The 19,483-nt window shown below is 38.3% G+C and overlaps 1 protein-coding gene across 7 annotated transcripts in view; it reads right to left on the bottom strand.

The window, feature by feature from the left end:
* Nucleotides 1-240: 240 nt before the first annotated feature.
* LOC113068683 (utrophin) overlaps nucleotides 241-19,483 on the bottom strand; it is a 208,062-nt gene continuing 188,819 nt past the window's right edge. For 6 of the 7 annotated variants that reach the window (XM_026241497.1, XM_026241499.1, XM_026241498.1 and 3 more), the window contains 7 exons: nucleotides 18,982-19,047; nucleotides 8,121-8,345; nucleotides 7,053-7,269; nucleotides 5,347-5,416; nucleotides 5,153-5,239; nucleotides 2,679-2,704; nucleotides 241-1,465 (listed from right to left, as the gene is read on the bottom strand). In XM_026241497.1, coding sequence (XP_026097282.1) covers nucleotides 1,457-1,465; nucleotides 2,679-2,704; nucleotides 5,153-5,239; nucleotides 5,347-5,416; nucleotides 7,053-7,269; nucleotides 8,121-8,345; nucleotides 18,982-19,047 — 700 coding nt within the window. In that variant the 3' untranslated portion in view covers nucleotides 241-1,456. The remainder of the gene's footprint in view (nucleotides 1,466-2,678; nucleotides 2,705-5,152; nucleotides 5,240-5,346; nucleotides 5,417-7,052; nucleotides 7,270-8,120; nucleotides 8,346-18,981; nucleotides 19,048-19,483) is intronic. The other variant, XM_026241501.1, reaches the window with a different exon arrangement.

Raw genomic sequence — 19,483 nt, 5'->3', positions numbered from 1 at the left:
TCTACTCCTACTATACAATCATTTTAGGCTGTTTCTTGTCATTTTTGGAGCTTGACTGTATTCACATACACTGTATAAAAAAAAGAGCAACATGAACAATTTACCCAATATCTTCTTTTGTGCTCCAAAGAAAGAAAGAAATGTTTTGGAAACACACAGGAAAATGAACCTTAAAACTATTCCATTATAACTTTCTCCCCTTAGTGTAATAAGGCAATATGAGACAAAAGCACAAGCAAACACTCATTATAAAAACTTTATTTTGAATAAAACATATGGAACCTCATTACATGTAGTGTGTTGGGTCTTATTGATCTATCTTGGGTCAGAACAGCACAGCATCGGTGACTTCACTACAATCAGCTTCAGAACAAAGCTTCGCAGGTGTTACAGTAATGTTAAACACTTCACTGAATACACCACAAATACACCATGTGGAAAAATCAAAGGACTGCCAGGAAAACAAGGGACAAACACAAAGTATTCATCGGGGAAGCTTACTTGCGTAGCAAGTGCAACATTATGGAACGACCATTGGGGCGATTTCCTTAGTTTTGTTTTTGGAAGTGGGAGAGTAAGATTAATCGACAGTCACACCAATGAATGACTGATTGACTGATGTCTGAGGTAGCAAGGCAATCATGGCTTTCTCTAATTACATTTTTTTTTAAACATTTATTTAGAAAACTATACTACACAAAGATAAATCATCTTGGGCCAAACGTCCTAAAAATCCACATTTCCTACATTTGACTTTTTATAATATAATCTTTCAACACAGTTTTGAGAAAAACGCATCTCTCAGCCACTCATCTCTCCTGGAATGGATGCTTTATAGGCACAAAAGGGTGTTTTCGACGTGTTCGAATGATTGTGTTGTACATCATCTGTGCATGCGCTCTAGAAATTCAGTGAGGGTTCAGATGCGCTGCTACCCGAGTTCACGGCAAACACTGTCAAAACAGTTTAAAGTTGAACAGAATAATGCTGGGGGCAACATTCGTTAACAGTTTAGTATTACGAGGCCGCTTCGTCTTCATATACACGGATGTTCAACTCGTTTTCTGATTCAACTAATAAGCACGTCTGTAGAAAGACACCGTGCCATTCTGAACAGCAACTGATGTGAGCTGCGTGTGGTAGCAGTGTGGGTTCTTGGTGAACACAGTAATAAAAGCATACATGTTATACCATAAATGGCCCCCATAACCCTAAATAATCATCTGAGTATTAAAACAATGGGCAGATACACCTCACGTACAATCTACATGTTGATCAAATGTACAGTTGCATAGTACAGACAGACGCAGTAGTAATAGCCATTGAATTAACTGTGTGGGCCAGTCTTTGGGTTTGAGGACAAACATCTCTAGAACGGGAATCTTCTTGTCATGTCTAGTTTGAGTCTGCTCTTCATGTCCGCAAGATTTCCAAAGGGATGTTCTGCTGAAAACCTTCACATCACCTGGACACAAACATTCATAAATGTGTAAGTGTTGGCATCACCCTGCTTTTCTCGACAAAATCCAACTTTTATGAATTTTGAAGCCTAAAATAAATTGCCAGAAGTTTAAAAGCTAAACGTAGGCTGTAATCAAACTACACCATGATCACATGACTTCACATCACATGAGTTCTTTATTTAAAATCGACAAGTTGGAAAGTTTGATTTATAATAGTTTGTAAGAGCACAAATATATGCACATTAAGGCTGTAAAAGCAGACTGTAGATGAGTTTATTTCTTTGGTTCGATGTTGTAAAATATCCTCAGATAACTTCTGCAGTCTCATTTGGACACAACGAGAAAATATCTTGAGTTTGTTAACCATAGACTATATTTCAGGCCTTTAACCAAAAAAAAAAAAAATAATAATAATATATTATGGGTTTTCAAAAACCCATTTATTTTGATGACTGAAGCAAAAGTTCAAAAGAAGCTAATTGGTTTCTGGGTTTTAGGACTCGTTCCTGCAGCTCTATAGCTTACACAGTTACAGTTTGGATTTCACTGGGTTGCGAAACAGTTCATTTTAATTTAGGCATAATTAAATGAATGCCTTGAGTAAGTAACTACTAATTCGGTAAGTGGACAATTTTCATATTCAGAGTTTTTTGAGTCTTGCTGCAATAGCTGAGACTCTGTTGAGAACTGTTGAAGGAACCAACCTTAATAAAAAATACGTTTGTTTCAGTTTTTTAATGAAAACATATACTGAATACACTCTTAAAAATAAAGATTCTTAACTGGCATCAATGATTTCATAAAGAAAAAATATTTTAGATTCTTCATTTTTAACAGTGTAAGAATTCTCAATTCCCAATACTTTAACTACGTCAGTGCATCAAACCCAACTTCTTCAAATAAAACCAGTCAATAAATCATCACAGAAACATTGGCTGTGATGGATCTTCTCGTACAAGTTGTCTCGAAGATGTTTACATCCAATGACGGCTCATAAAAACAAACTAAATGTATTTCTCCTTATTGATAATGTTTCTATATGAGCTGGTGCAAGCAAACTAATGGAGCAGTGAACAAAAATGCCCCATGCTTTCAGATTCATTTGCAAGGAGATTAGAGAAGGATTTTTGGTAAAAATGTGTCGCAGAATTCCCTTTTCTTTTGGTGGTCAGAGTGAATTACTGTGCTTTTACTGTTACATGCGGTGAGACTTACCTTCGGCCTTGAGGACACACTTGACGCTACAGGACCCAGAAGGGAAAGACAAAGAGAGACACAATTAGGACAAAAGAACAGCTATCCTAACCAAGACACTCCTGACAAGAACAACACATGCAGACTCTCCACAACGGCTGAACTTTTAATTTAGAGCGTTCAAGCTCAGACTCATGGGATTGCTCTTTCTGAACACTGAGTGAAATGCTTTAATGAACTCTACAGGGAGACGACAGCAAACAAGAATGAGACGTCTCCGAACACTCAAATCACCTGTGCCTTCATTAAAACTCTCCCATCAAACAAAGAACATGGAAATATCCATATCCTCTCCCAGACTGAAGCTCGCAGCACGAAAGGGCCCAATGCAGTGAAACGACAATGTGCCAAGATCAATATTTTACAGTTTCTAGCTAACAATGCAAGCCGAGGTCTGGGCGGAATTCAAAATGAAGTTCAACAATAACAATAAAATCTTATCAGAAACTTCTAGGTAACAAAAACACTCAAGTCGAGCTATTTCACAAAACGCAGTCTCTAAAGGCTTCGCTATGCCATTTTCTTCCAAACAACAGCGATTACAAACATAATTCACAAAGGCAGAAGAGTGTTGGATCTGGAAGACTGACAGTCGTAAGATGAGGGATTCTGGGATGGCGGTAAAAACTGTTTATATAGAGGAAGAGGCAACCCGATTGAAATTGATTTTTGTCTAAAATTTCAGATGGATTTTGAGCGAAAAATTTGTGTAGCAATGATTTACTAGAAGAAAGTCTATTTCAATTAATGAAGATAAATAAACTAATGCAGTAGCCAAAGCCCAGTGCACACTCTAAAATACTGTCATCTGAGACACATTTCTGGGATTGTTAAGGATTTCTATTTTTTAATCTTCTTTGATAGAAGAAATCTAGTAGTCTTTGATTGGCGTTAGCAATTATGTGAAAGAAAATGAGAATAGGACCGAGGGTGTGAACCAATTTGAATACTGTCCATCCTAAATACTAGGGCTTGTCTGTAATACAGTGCAATGCGTCGCATAATTGCATGGCATCTTCAAGCATGCATGGCTGCTTCTGCGTAACACATTGTTTGTCAACTGTCATCTCGAGATGTCTTACAGGTCGCCTGTCACAATGGCTGGAAGATGAGCGAAATTACCCATCACTACACCGAAAATACAAGCATGCAGATTGTGACAGGTGTTCATTTCATACCCAAGTCTGTTTTGACTTAAAAAATTGTCAGAGGAAATCTAATACAATGAAACAATATTAGAAATTCTTAGCTATTTTCAGGGTTTAAAAAGACAGAGTATATTGCATGAAAGCATCATTTTTCATGTGACTCCATGGATTTGTCCTATGAGAAGGTGCTGTCTCATAATTATTCATGACATCACGCCACATTGTCCTGAGACAAGTGCTTCAAACTGCACTTCTGAGTCGATACCTTACAGAAACACTTGCAAGCGTCGAGTGTGCGTCCTCCCTTGTGATGCTGATAGAGCGACAGGCTTTCAATCAACCAGCAGCTTTGAAATGTTTGAGTGCACTGAGCAGTCATCATCTGAGAGTTTCTAGATTCGTTAAGCGGAGGACTGACTGTCATTGACACAAACACCATCACAGCAAAATCAAGGAGAAACACAAGTTATTAAAAATGCAAATGCACATTCACTTTTTTATGCATATGGAAACGGCTTGCATTTGTTAGTGCATTAGTGCAATAAAATGAACTGTGTGTATTTGTGTTATGCACTGTGCACTCAAAATACAGGGGATTTTGTTGAGTGCAATTATGAATAGCTGCATGCATTTATGAGAACCTTTGATGCCATTGAAGCAAAATAAAACTGTGTGGATCAGACAAAACGGTTGTGTTCTCTCCTCCCCTCCACTCCTACTCTTTTCACTGTGTTGAGAACTGAGGTGCTGAAATGAAGGGTTTCATTAAACTTTACCTAAATGTAAAAATGACTGAAGCTATATGATATTGTAAACAGAATATATATATATATATATATATATATATATATATATATATATATATATATATGAAAATATAAAAGCTTATTCAAAATATTAATAAATACTATAATAGTATATACATATTTCCCATGTTTCCCAAAATATACAAATATACAATAATGTAATGATGTTATTAATAATGCTGTAAGCCATTCCCATTTCAATGTTATCAGTCACTTCTGATAGATGGATCTCTCTTCAGGATTATGGGGAGTGTAGTATCTCACTGGAAATTATTCAATTCGATTTCTCTATGAAGGAAACTGAATTGGATTTTTTTTTTTCAGACCCCAACTGTTGCGATCTACTGGGATGCAGTCAAAGACTTCACTGCACCCTGGGAAATAAGGAAGGAAGGAGGTCAAAAACCCAGAAGACAGAAGAGTAATAGCTGGCATGCTGAGAGATAGATTGAGAGCGGGGAAATCCAAGCGTTAGACTTACGAGAGCATGCAGGAAAACTGTGGTTAATCTGTTCCACAACCTCAGCCAGATCAGAGTTACTGTTAGCACACTGATGGAGAAACTCCTCTGAAGACACACACAGAATACACTCAACACATTAATACAGAAAGAAGTCCATCAGAGCCCTCAGTATAATCACCCAGTGTTGTGTGTGTGTGTGTGTTTATCTGCACCTGGGAGCTCGGCCTGTCCTGCTGTATCCTGATGGAGAGAGCCAGAAGAGGACGAGCCATTTAACTCAGGCTGGAAAGAGAGATAGGCATGATTTCAAATCAGCATAACCCTAACTGATAGTAATACACTTACAACACAGTATCAAATATTGAAAAATATATTAGTGCTTCCATCATTACTGCCTATAGAAATCAAACTGGCCAGAAATGTCTGGCTGGAATGTCAGTCTTATTTGCCTTCTTGGATATTGAGTTAGATTGTGTTTATTTAGCTAAGAGCCTTTGACAAGGCTATCTGGCTAAACCGAAGCCCAGTGCGCTGAGTCAGGCCCTCAGGAGACCCAATAAATGACTGTTACTCTAAATCAGGGCTCACTGAATGCCTGCGCTTGATTCACAGCACTATTGGCACTGTTGGACTCACTGGCATTGCCCGTTAGACCATGAAGCCCATTGAAGGATAGAACAATAGCAGTTTATAGAGTGCGGTAGAGCTGGAACTGAAGCTGACAAGTGAATGTTAGTCTCAGCTTCACATTCAAGGGACGGTTCAGGGACGGGTTGGTGCATATTCAAAAAAACGGGAAAGCCTACGAGAACAGTTCTTGGCCAGAATTAGATGCTAGGCTTTAGTTCCAATAATCAAAAAAGCTACACGAGATTCAAACTGTATTGCGACACAGTGCTGCAGGGGTGACATATTTTTGTTGGACAGCCTTAAAGTTAGCATCAGCCAGGCTCCCATGACAAAAACCCAATATGATTTTTCAAATGGTTTTTGGATTACCACATAAAACATGCTCTGTGAATAAAAAAAGCCAATGATTCTTACACATTTTCATCAAATTTTGTATATAGCCTAAATACAATTGCACATAACAACAAAAACAAAACAAAAAAACTATAAAAAAACTAAAAACTAAAACAAACCAAAAATAAATAAATAATTATTTTATGAGGTAGAAAATAATATGTAGCTTGTGTTCACCACAGACCTTTTTCAGGCATTCAACCAAACTTGTGTGAAAACGGATTCCAGTAGAGTTTGACATTATCATGTTGCTAAGCTAATGACATGCTACTCTAAGCAGCTGTTTACACAACACGGTTTTCAACTAAAAAATTGAAACTTTTTATGCATTTTAGCCGTGCAGCTTAGGGGCATGGACGTTTGAACTTTTGAAAATGGGTTTCAAAGTGCAAAGTGCACAATACAGCTTTTTTTTGTCATTTTCGCAAATCCGTGTGATACGAGAAGAGAATGAGTACATTGTTATATTTATAATCAATTTCTCATCTGCCATTTCCCATCTGCCTAAGAATTTGGCCACAACTAATAATTTTAAAGGCTGAAATACATAACTTTTCAAATCTGATTTGATTTTATAACACTAGGCAACATACACTTTGTAAATGGTTGCAGAGGAAAAACTAAGGAGCACACACTAGCAGTCCATCAAGCCATCCCAAACACAACAAACTCTTGCAGAAATGAGCCTCGTTGTGTTTTTCTGCATAAATCTGTCACCCAACGGCCTAAAATCTGCAGACTGGCTCTGACTTCTGGCAACAAGTGTCTACTCCTCCAGACTGAAAATCGAGGCACAAGTCATGTCGTGCATTTCAGCTTTTAGAAGGTAAAGTTTTGCTGCCTAGCACCTTTTAAAATGACTTCTAGGGCGGCAGTTCACTAGCGAGTGTGATACCTGATGCAGCTGGCGTAGTCGGTAGAGCTGTGATTCCAGCTGTTTGTTATGGTCCTCCAGTATCTGCATGCGGGCCTCCAGCCGTCCCTTGTGCTGTCGCAGGAGTTTAGCTTCAGCTAACAGGTCAGCTTCCTCAGGGGTCCCGCCAACAGCTGTGGCCCCCGCGCCGGGCTGACCGTGCTGCTGGCGCAACTGTTCATACTCCCTCTGCAGGGTCCTGACCACGGACAGACAAAGAGAATGTTTATAAGCCATATATAACACCGGCTTTTGGTCTATTGTGAGTTTGAGTTATGACTGTCGGATGCTGCGCCAGGTTCTTTTATGTTCTTGCTTTGAAAGGCAATGAAGAAAAGTGAACCTATAGGGACCTGCAGCCAAATTCAGCCTATTGTTAGAAAGCTAAAGAACAGTCCATTGCCAAACACATGCTAAACAGATGCAAATCATAACCAGACTAATTATAGTGAGACTCTGCCACTGAATAATTTTAACCTTAACATTAATAACATTAATTACATTAAAAGTTAAACCATTATTTATTGTATGAATGGGAGAAACTCCAGTTTACAATGGCAATGCCATCTGTTAGAAGCTCTGGTTCCCATCAAATCAGTTATTGTCCTGAGACTCGTGCTACATTCATCCCAAGATTAGTATTTGGTGAGATAGACTTTTTAATTCGAATGAACAGCTGTTAATGCATCTGTTTAGACTGACACAAACATTTGCATGACATAATTAGAACTGAGTTTTTGGAGTCGTATTCAAATCTATTTTCCAGTGCACTGCAAATAAAACAGACTGAATTTTGAATTGTGGAAGCCTTTCTGCCATATTTCACACTTTTTATGATTTTAAAAGCTACTTTAGTGTAAAACAAAAACAATATTTATGGGACAGCTTTCCTTGAAAAGGACTTCCGATCATTCAGCTTAAAGATCACAGCTAAACTTTAGTCTCCACTTGCTCATTGTTAAACACTGCAATATTCCATAAAAAATAAGAATTGTCTGTTTTGATTTCATGGTGTGTTTGATGTGGACATCAATTATATCTGTAACCTACCGCTGCTCCTCCTCCAGTCGTGCTATGATCCGCTCCAGCTCTCCTCGCTCCTCCCTCTCCACAGCCTGCAGGATCTGGGCGGGGCTCTGGAGCAGGTAGGCAGGTCTGTTAGTGTTATGGGCGGGGCTCCTGCTGATGTGGGCGGGGGTTTGGGGCTGGCTGAAGGATGAGCCCTCCCCTCCCAAAGTCTGACAGTACTGCAGGATTAAAGCGTGTTCCTCGTCCCTACAGAACAAGAGAAACATTCGATTTTTACATTTTGCAGCATGAGTTACGTAAAATCTGCCACCACAACTTTCTATGATATTCTGGGGATGGTTGCATAAACTGCTTAGACTAGTCTTAAAAAGTTAGTCATCTAAGCTCTAAGCATGAGCAACAGTCACAGCAAGGCTTGCAGACCTGCAGCCGTCACAGCATGTAAACTGTTACAGACAGAAGCATAATTAAGATGTTCTTTTATGCCACAGCGGGATCCAAACGCTGAGATTCGACAAGCTGACAGGTTAAAGTGAGTCTGAGTGAAAATAGGAGAGAAGGTATTGGATGTGTGCTGTCCAAACAGCTGTGTGCATAATGAGTCTCAGGTGTGTGTTCACATGCTCCCCGGCGTCTGAATGCAGCACTCATCTGGATGCACACACACAAAGACTAATCAGAGAGATTACATGGGCACTGCATCACAGGGTCTCTGCTAACAACCTGCCAACACCAGCAGATGCTGGATAAAGCAGCCACACACGGCTGACACAACACACACAAGTATCTTTGCATTCCCTGAAAGAAAGGGGAGCACTTGCAAAACAGCAGAAGAAAAGTGTTAAAGCTTTAGCTGGGATGATACAGTGACACATGGGTTGAAAACACACTGAAAACACACACAAGCCACACTTCAAAATGTGTGAATTTCATTGCATTATATAACATATCAAAGTGTCATCTGCTAACAAATGCTTCAAAAGCTTTTCTCATAATCAGCTTCAAGTTTCTGAGCTATTTTGCAATTACTCTAAACTGGTGGTCTGGAACTTTTATTTATTTTATTTTTTTGTGATTTTAGATACAATGAGTGAAGTCTTTATGTATCTAGAGGTGTAGTTCACATCAACTATGACATTAATTATTTAGGGATTATTTTAATTTGATATTTATATGAGGTAATGATATTCAGACATTTTTAAGTATGGGTTAAATAACAATACTTTTTGGTATAAATGAATATCAATTAATAACATTGTGAATTAGATAGAACTGGCATGAAATGTTTGGGTCATTTTGAATAATAATAATTTAAAAAAGCATATTTTTAACATCATTGAGTTGTTTTCTTCATATTTTTGAATACCAATGAAGCAAAACAAATATACATTAAGGTACGATTTAAGTGTAGAATGTATGGTAAGTTTACTTTTAAATAAATTACTTAAAATGCTTATAAATAAAATGGTTTATATAAAATAATAAACATATTGAAAAAAAAAAAAATAAAGCAAAAAGGCAAACAAAGTTACAGTGAAAATATTTCCCTTAAGTAAAATATTAAGTAAAGTTATTTCTTCTTTCTGTGTACTTGTTTGGGATATAAATGAATATTGTTCAATCATTTCGTGAATCACAGTTTGTCATATTGCATTAAAAAACTAAGCCTATTTGCATTACTTTTAATGACAATGAATCACAATTTTTTATTACTGTAATGCAAAAGAATCTCATACTCAATACTGCAATATATATAGTATTATATCAAATAACTCAACTAATATTGAGTTTACTAATAAATTAAAATGATATTCATGTAATATATATATGCAAGAGAAGAAAAGAGCAATCTCAAAAATTAAAACTCAGTCATTATATATATGATATATGTCTGAGGTATATCAGTGCAGTCTGGCAAATACTGTAGAATAAAGGGAAAAAGGGCATTTGAGAATAAGCTGTTTGTGAGAGAACTGAAGTGTTGGTGAGAAGATGGCCAGAGATAGAGAGGTATAGAGAGATGAAAGAGAGATGAGTGCAGGTGCCATGTCTGTCTCCAGCAGCATCAGTCAAGAGTCTGTGTCCCAGCCGTCACATTTAATCTCAAACACCATCAGACGAGAAACTCACCCGACGACTCCCGTCTCCTTCCCTTCATCCTTCTTTCATTCAGCTCTCTTTCACAATTGGCAAACCCGTCTGCCTTGCTTTCAGGTTTGATCGCTTGAAAGTTTCTTTGGTTTCTTTATTGTAACACTCAGGAATGTTTATTTGAAGAATAACAAACATACACAAATGCTAAAAATTGCGTTCGACTGCTCAGCAGTCAAGGTTTCACAGCCTCAGATAAATATTCAGACCCCCACCTCTCATATATCAGATATCTACAAAACCTGTGTGTGGGTGAATCATGGGGAGCTTGCCATGCACAAGACATATTTCACTACAAATATCAAAAGAAATATGTAAAAAGATCAAAATGACAATTAAAGGTTTAGTTCTCTTCCAGAATAAAAAAATCCTGGTATTTTCATCAACCCTATGTCATACAAGATGTTCATGTCTTTCTTTCTTCAGTAGCAAAGAACTTAAGGTTTTTAAGGAAAACATATAATGGACACTATGCATGATACCAGCCGAGGAATATGGATCTTATCTAGACTGTGATTTTCTCCAAAAAAAAAAAGAAAATGAGCTAGTGCTCATCTTGCACTTGCTCTGCGATGCACGTTCTGCATGACGTAATCCCGTTGGTAATTCACGCGTGGTTTGCTCTTCGTCTGTGTACTCCGGTTCAGAAACATAGGGTGGGGCAAAAAACATCTCATTTTCTCCTCCAACTTCAAAAATGATCTGGTTTTCCTTTTTTTTGTGAAGGGTGATTGACTTTCTTTGCATGTTCTCTTTGTAAAAGCTGGGTTGGTGCTTCTGCGTGACCTTTCCAACGTGATTGTGTAATGCATGAAGTCAAGCTAGTGCAAGACCAGCGTTTGTGGTTAAAAAGTATATAGATGTTTTTTTTTAAGAAAATGACCAATGGTTTCGCTAGATAAGGGATCGTGCAGAACCCTTTGAAGGTGCACTTTGGACCTTCAGCCCATTGGTTCCCTTCGAAGTCCATTATATGGAAAAAAAATCCTGGAATGTTTTACCTAAAAAACATTAAATTCTTTGCGACTGAAGACAGAACGTGATGAACATCTTGGATGACATAAGGGTGAGGAAATTATCAGGACACTTTTTATTCTGGAAGTGAACTAAACTAATAAAAACACATCTATATCAAAAGGAAAACCTATATTATTTTAATTGTAAAGTATTTATGCATCAAAGAAGTATTATTTACTTTTGGAAAACTGAAATTTCTTAACGTTTTTCTTTTGACCTTTTGGGCGTTTAATGTGACTTGCACATATTTTCTTGCTATTTCGGCATGTGTGAATGTACAGGTGACCTTGTTCAGTGTAAACATTCGACAACATATGGCGGTAATGAAGGAAAGAGAGTTTCAATGTTTGATCTCTCGTGTAGCATCAGTGCAGATTCGAGACACGGACCTCCCTCTGTGAGGAGGAAAATCAGGCTACGGCTTATTAGCTCTCTAATTATCATACACTTGTTCTGTGAAGGACACCCGCTGAGCTCGCCTGGACACATCCACAACAGTATAAAACGAGCTCTGAAGGCTTTAAAGATGTGGGCATGATGTGCCAAACTCTTATAGGGACATATTCTGCACTTTTGAAGCATTTCAAGTTCATTTTCCACCCTCCCACTGACGCTCAGGATTAAACCAGCTGCCTAAATGTTGAAAAATAGTGACAAAAACCTGTCCAGAAGTTCCTTCAGTGTAAATGTAAAGTGATACTTGTCAAAATAAACACCTTTAATTAATATTCTCATAAACTCATGTTCTAGAAAGAGACTTCAAGCAACTTTACTTGTTCACTTTTTTCTTACTTCAATGTTCGTCTTTCCTGATGAATCAATTGTTTCTCTTTCAGGGATGTTGCTTTACTTGCATTTCGTTTCAGCTTTCCAATTTTCTGCTTTCACTCATTGAATATTTTGACTTTATTTTGCTTTTAGAAAAACTAAACAATAAACGATACTAATTTAAGTCAATGAAAGCTTCCAAAAGGAGCGCTGTTCCCAGCAGGTCCATTAGTAAAACAGTCACAGAGAGCGTGACAGGGCCGCTCTCCTTGTTATCAGCCCATTACTCACTCCACCTGTCTAACTCTCACACAGGACTGAGCCGATACATTTCACAACTCAAACACCTCTACACTACTGAAACAGTGCTGGAGTGTTCAGCCTGCCCGAAGTTATGTCTGAAATATAACTGTCCAGATGGACGGACCCAAGAGGAGAATGCTCAAAACAGGAACTCGGATTTAAAGGAAGCGAAGAAGTTTTGTAGCTGTACTATTTCACTGGAAGGAGGAGAGACAGATCTGGAAAGCATTCAATCTGAGCACTGAAGAACAAGACACTAACAGAAAACCACATCACTGCCTACAACTCCCACAGGACCCGGGAGAGAGCAGAAAGAGAAGCACAAATTGGAGACAAAGCAATCGCATGCTCCCTTTCTCTCAGTGCAGATGAGATTTCACATCAGACAGCTGCTGTTTTACACCCCGGGGCTGAGACGAGACAAAAGGGGTACAGGAGACGTCCCGCTTGTGTCTGTGATTCTGCATGGGCTGCATTGATCAGCTGGAGTGTAAACAGAGTTCATAAGCTCTAAGGGCAGGAACGAGAAATGAGAACGCTAACATGAGTGTGGAAACAAACAAAGCTTAAGAGAAGACCATGCAGATTGAGAGAGAAAACTAGGGGGGAAAGAACTGTGGCTTAGTGGTTAATAAATGCTACCCAAACACACTGAGCTTTGGTGCTCATGTGGGAAATGTGGGTTCAAATCAAACTTTTGTCCCAGTTCAATTATTGAACCAGAGTCATTTTTGGTACACATCAAGCAGGACATGCATTGAACCTTTGGATTCCGAGTCCGAATCTCTAATACATTAAAATAATGCATAATTATTAACATTTTAATATCTCAAATGGTTAAAACATGACCAAAAACACGGGACATTCTGACACAAATGTTTAGTCACGATTTTTGATCCCATTTCAATTCTTGTGTAACAGTCTGCAAAAACACTAAAGGCACGATGAGCATTGGTGCTCATGTGGAACATACAGGTTTGAGGGTGGACCTTCAATCTGTTCTGATCCTGTAACTCCTCCTAACATCCCGTCACTCTCTTCTATGGCCATTTATAAAAAAATACTCCCAAAAACAAAGATGAGTTAAAAGACATTGGCGACATAGTGCAACGTTAAGTTCAACGTTCTGGACAAATTATGCTTTGAATCCAGCTCAGATCCCATTCGCTCTGTCTTTCCTGTCAAACTCTAGAACAGCTGTAGAATAGAAATGAGGCAAAAGTCCCAAAATAAATAAATAAATAAATAAATAAATCAGAGCTAGTGGGTTTTAATGGCATTTTCGAGTGGTGAATCTTCCCTCCTGCACTCAATTAAACCCAACAGATAATGCCATTACACACCAATCCATCACAAACATTGTAATGAGAAAACACTAAATTCTCTCTCTAAACCTCAAACGCAAGAGCAAATATTTGATGCTAAAGAGAGTGCTAATGCATTAGGTACAGAGATAAACGAGGTGTTAGCGGGACAGCAAGAGGAATGGAATTAGTTCCATCTTCTTAGAAGAGACGGGGAAGAGAAAGAGACAGCGAGAAGTAATTCGATTCATGAGGGATGTTAATAAGATTATTTTAACACCACTTTGCAAACCCTCAGCAAACAGAAAACCAAAAGTCACAAATGTTTGTGTCTGTCCTGGAAAAACTGACCATCATCTGATAATCTTCATTAGCATCATTGCAGTCATACTGATGCAACAGTGTGCAACTACACAGATGCTCACACACACTCACTCACACACACTCTCTATGGTAAACACTCTCTGACAGGACAAATCTTCAGGTAGTGTTTGAGGAAGCAGAGGATGATTGCTCATTAGAAGTCAGAACGTCCCTCATTGGCTTTAAACAATAATCGCTCTCAATAAATAAGCGTGTGTGTAGGTTGTTTTATTTATCACCAGAAGTGAGAAATCTGACAGAATGTTTCTTATAGAATATCTTCGAGGATAAAATGAATGCAAGCATATGATATACCCGTATAATATCCAGCATTTCAAAACCATTGATTTATTTGTGGCGGCCTGCCACAATATCAAAACTGACCACCACAGACTGATTTTCCAAAAGGCTTTGATTTTGTTAAATAAACATTAGCACTGCAGGCATTTGTTTGTTAATACAGGTGCATCTCAATAAATCAGAATTTTGTGGAAAAGTTCATTTATTACTCATGTATTAAATTAATTCATTGCACACAGACTGAAGTATTTTAAGTCTTTGGTTCTTTTAATTGTGATGAATTTGGCTCACATTTAACAAAAAACCCACCAATTCTCAACAACCTCAACAAATTAGAATACTTCATAAAACCAATAAAAAAATTAAAAAAAACACATTTTTAGTAAATTGTTGGCCTTCTGGAAAGTATGTTCATTTACTGTACACATACTCACTACTTGGTAGGGGCTATTTGCTTTAATTACTGCCTCAATTCAGCGTGTCATGGAGGTGATCAGTTTGTGGTACTGCTGAGGTGGTCTGGAAGCCCAGGTTTCTTTGACAGTGGCCTGCTGCAGCTCATCTGCATTGTTTGGTCTCTTGTTTCTTATTTTCCTCTCGACAATACCCCATAGATTCTCTCTGGGGTTCAGGTCTGGTGAGTTTGCTGTCCAGTCAAGCACACCACCACCATGGTCATTTCAGTGCTTTGACAATGTGGGCATGTGCCAAATCCTGCTGGAAAATGAAATCAGCATCTTCAGAAAGCTGGTCAGCAGAAGGAAGGATGAAGTGCTCCAAAATTTATAGGTAAACGGGTGCATTTGACAAAACCATCAGATGACATTGCACACCAAATCATCACAGACTGTGGAAACTTAAAACTGGACTTCAAGCAACTTGAGCTATGAGCTTCTCCACACTTCCTCCAGACTCTAGGACCTTGGTTTCCAACCTTGGTTTACTCTCATCTCGAAAGAGGACTTTTGACCACTAGGCAGTCCAGTTCTTCTTCTCCTTAGCCCAGGTAATATGCCTCTGACATTGTCAGTGGCTTAACAAGAGGAATATGACAACTGTGGCCAAATTCCTTGACACGTCTGCATGCCTTGACCCCAGCCTCAGTCCATTCTGTGAAGTTCAATCAAATTTTTGAATGGATTTTGCTTGACTATCCTCATAAGGCTGCAGTTCTCTCAGTTGGTTGTGCATCTTTTTCCTTCCACTCAACTTTCTGTTAACATACTTGGATACAGCATTCTGTGAACAGCCGGCTTCTTTGGCAATTAATGTTTGTGGCTTACCCTCCTTGTGAAGGGTGTCAATGATTGTCTTCTGGACAAATCTTCCCCATGATTGTAGGTCTGTGCAAATTTTTTTTTCCGATTTTCATGCGCATCTCATCAGTAAAGACGCTCCTGTAATTAGTAGTATGTCTCCAGCACATGCGTTAAGATCAGGGTTCCCAGGTTTTCACAAAAAATCCTGCCCAGCTGCTTCTCAAAACTAGTCCAAAACTAGCCCAATCACGTTTCCAGGAAATTCCCCGATAAAAATTGCAAACCCGGGGTTAAAATATGTGTGTTGCCAAGTCTGTGGTTGTTTGGACAGGACCAAATGTACAATAACACCAAATTTTGACAGCTAAGCAAATGTAAGTGTGTGTGTGTGTGTGTGATTGTTTGCTTTGTGAGAGACTGTGTGCTTTATTTTTAATTCTGTGCTTCATATCAACTGACAGTGTGTGTGTGTGTCATCATTCACATTAGCTTTTTTATTAATTAGATTTCAAGCATCATGTACCGCCTCTGTACCTGCATTGATACTGCTCATAATAAGCTTTCTTTACAACAATCTTATGAAGAGTTCAGATGTCACAGGAAGCTTGAACCCATGTGTACATACGGTATGTGAGACTGAATAAAAGTGTGTGCTTGTATCTGCTACTGGAGGTTCATTTCTTTGATTAAGATCCGCAGCGTGTCTGATTCCTCTCACTGCTGCACTCTGTCCATCTCTTTCTATTCGTTCCTTTCATCAGCAGAGATATGAAACATCAGAGTTTGTGTTCCTCAATGTTCCCAATCTTAAAGGGCTCAGATAATCAAAAGCAGGGTTTTTTTTTTTAACCTTTTTTGAAAAATAGTGCAAACGTGCACTCAAACACAAAACTAAACTGCAAAAATGGCTCATTCAGAATCACAATCTTTAAAAAAAACCCAAAAGATTTAACTTTTTGACTGATTCATCAAAACAATAGGAGACATTTGTGTGTGAATAAGACTTTGTACATCCTGCAAAAACAATGCATTTCAAAACATGTTTTGTGTGATTGTATTAGTATCCTGTCTTTCAGACTACACAATCGATTATAATAGAGGTCATTAACATATACAAGTCTTGAAAGTACAATTGCAAATTTTGCTTGTTTAATTCAAAAGCTGGGAAAGAAGAAACTAAGAAGCTGTTTTAGTGCAATAAACATTGACTTGAGTCGTTTTTAGAGTAAATACCTTCTCTGCTGATCTCTCTCACTTCAGCACTTTGAATAGGAGTCCATTTCATACTAATCATTTCCCAATACACTCTCTCTCTGTGGATCTCTTTGTCTGTCTATTTGATTCTGTATCGGTCAGCACTGAGACCTGAAGGATCTGATTCAGACTCCACCGGCACCAAAGCAAATAAGAAACATGGCAGCATTTATTTATATGGCTCTTTACTGTTCAGCCAGACTGCAGGAGACACCGGTTAAATACACACAATTCATACCTGTTAAATTAATTTGTTAATGTTTCTTACTACCTAGCAACTGCCCAGAAGACCCTAACAACCCCTTGAAATACATAAGCAACCACATTTCACCCTGTCAGAATTAATTTAAATTACATTACATTATTTTTAAAAGTTATTTTTTTAATACAATAATAACATAAAATAATTACATTAATTTAATTATTTTATCATTTAATTTTGACAGATTAATTCTTATTCTTCTCAGAACATCTAACCTAACTCTGAATGTGCTCAAAACATTATGACTGTGATACAGCTTCGTTCACATGTAACATAACAAATATAACTTTATTCAATTTCTTAAAGGTACAGTTCATCTTCAAGTTGTTTCAAACCTGTATGAGATTCTGTTAAGCACAAAATAAGATATTCTGGAGAATGTAGGTAACCAAACAGTTGCTGGTAGTCACTGATTTCCAAATAATATGGATGCCAATGGCTACCATCAATTGTTTGGTTACCAACATTCTTCAAAATATGTTCTTTTGTGGTGGAACAAGTGAAGGGTGAGTAAATGATGACAAAATTTTCATTTTGTGGGATGCCTATCCCTCTAAGCTGAATCACCATAATTTCACCAATGTATTCAACAACCTCCTGGACAGCAACCAGTGTGGCTTCAGAAGTGGACATTCAACCGAAACTGCCCAGTTCTCAGATGTTGAAGCCCTAAGACTGGCAAGAGCAGCTTCCAAATCTCCAACTCCAATCTACAACCAAATCTCTCAACACAGTAAACCACCAGATCCTCCTGTCAACCCTCATGGTAAAGGGGATCTCAGGAACTGCACTCCAGTGGTCCGAGTCTTATCTCTTAGATAGGTCCTTCAAGATATTTTGGTCACAACATCTAGCTACTGGGGTGCCTCAGGGCACAGTTCTTTGACCACTTCTCTTCTCTATCTACATGACATCACTAGGTTCTGTAATTCAGAAACATGGCTTTTCTTAGTCTAGCTCTCATTCCATCATGATGATCTGACAATAGCTGCTCGAATCTCAGCTTGTCTAACAGACATTTCTTGCTGAATGAAGAGCCATCACCTTCTTGTGCTTGTGGTTTCAACAAACCCATCACTTCATCACAATTTCACCATCCAGCTAGGCAAATCAACCATAACACCTTCCAGGAAAGTCAGGAATCTTAGAGTTGTGACTGATGATCAGCTGAATTTCTCAAATCACATTGTTAGAACTGCCCAGTCCTGCAGATTGGCTGTATTTAGCATCAAGAAGATCATGCCCTTTCTATCAGAACATGCTACAGAAGCCCTTGTTCAACGCTCTCTTGGCAGGTCTTTAAGCTACTGTAGTTCTATCAAACCTCTGCAACTAAACCAGATCATCAGTTTTCACTGGCTACCAATAGCCACTTTACCCTTTACCAAAATTCACTATTTCTGTTCGGACTTTTGTACCCTCTAGAAGCTTGCGTTCTGCAAGTAAACAGTGCATTATGGTGCCTTCCCAAAGAGACAAATCACTTTCACAGACTTTTACCTTAACTGTTCAATGCTGGTGGAAAGACCTGCCCAACTCAATCCCAGCAGCTGAGGCCTTGACCATCTTCAAGAAACTGCTAAAGACACATCTTTTCCATCAACACTTGACTCTATAACACTAGCATGCTCTTTATATTTCTATTTATCTACTTTTCATTTATAAAAAAGACCCTCTAGCACTTGCGTTTTCTTATTCTTTTTCTAATCAATGTAATTGTTTTCTTTTTATTTCTCTTTTGTTAGTTTGATTGCTTATATTTTCATCGTTGTAAGTCACTTTGTATGAAGCGTCTGCTAAATGACTACATGTAAATGTATAAACGTACTCAGTTCAAGCATGGCTTCTAAATGGAAAAACCTTACATTTACAGTAAAATAGTAAAGAGTTTAGAGACTCACATGCTTCCAGTGGCCGAGCTGCTGTCGGTGGGCAGAGAGCCATTAGATCGCTCCATCTGTGCCAACCTGAACAGACAAAGACCCAGACCAAAACAGGATCAATATGACAGTATCACACTGTTTATTAGCATTAAAAGGATGCAGCTTATGGATTTAGGTTTGTGTACCTCCGAGGCTCCACAATGACTGAACATGTTTATTTATGTGTTTCTTGATGGATGAGAATATAAAACTATAAAAATGTAAATTCAAAGTACAGTACGCATTCTGGTATGACCAAGTGGGTTGGATACAACCAATCAAAGCTCAATACTGAATAACTCTGCATTGTAAATTTGACACACACACACACACACACACATTCAGAACTGAAGACTTGTCCCGACGGATTACCATCTCATAGAGTTCCTATGGGATAGAGGCTTCAATAGTAGTCTATATTCATAATCCCATAATAACTTTCTGTCTGTGTGATAAGGACACTGAAAGAAACTAGCTGATG

Source organism: Carassius auratus, linkage group LG48F, assembly GCF_003368295.1.
Source record: "Carassius auratus strain Wakin linkage group LG48F, ASM336829v1, whole genome shotgun sequence".
Lineage (NCBI taxonomy): Eukaryota > Metazoa > Chordata > Actinopteri > Cypriniformes > Cyprinidae > Carassius > Carassius auratus.
The sequence above is the reverse complement of the archived record's forward strand: the minus strand, read 5'-3'. Positions and strand labels throughout refer to the sequence as shown.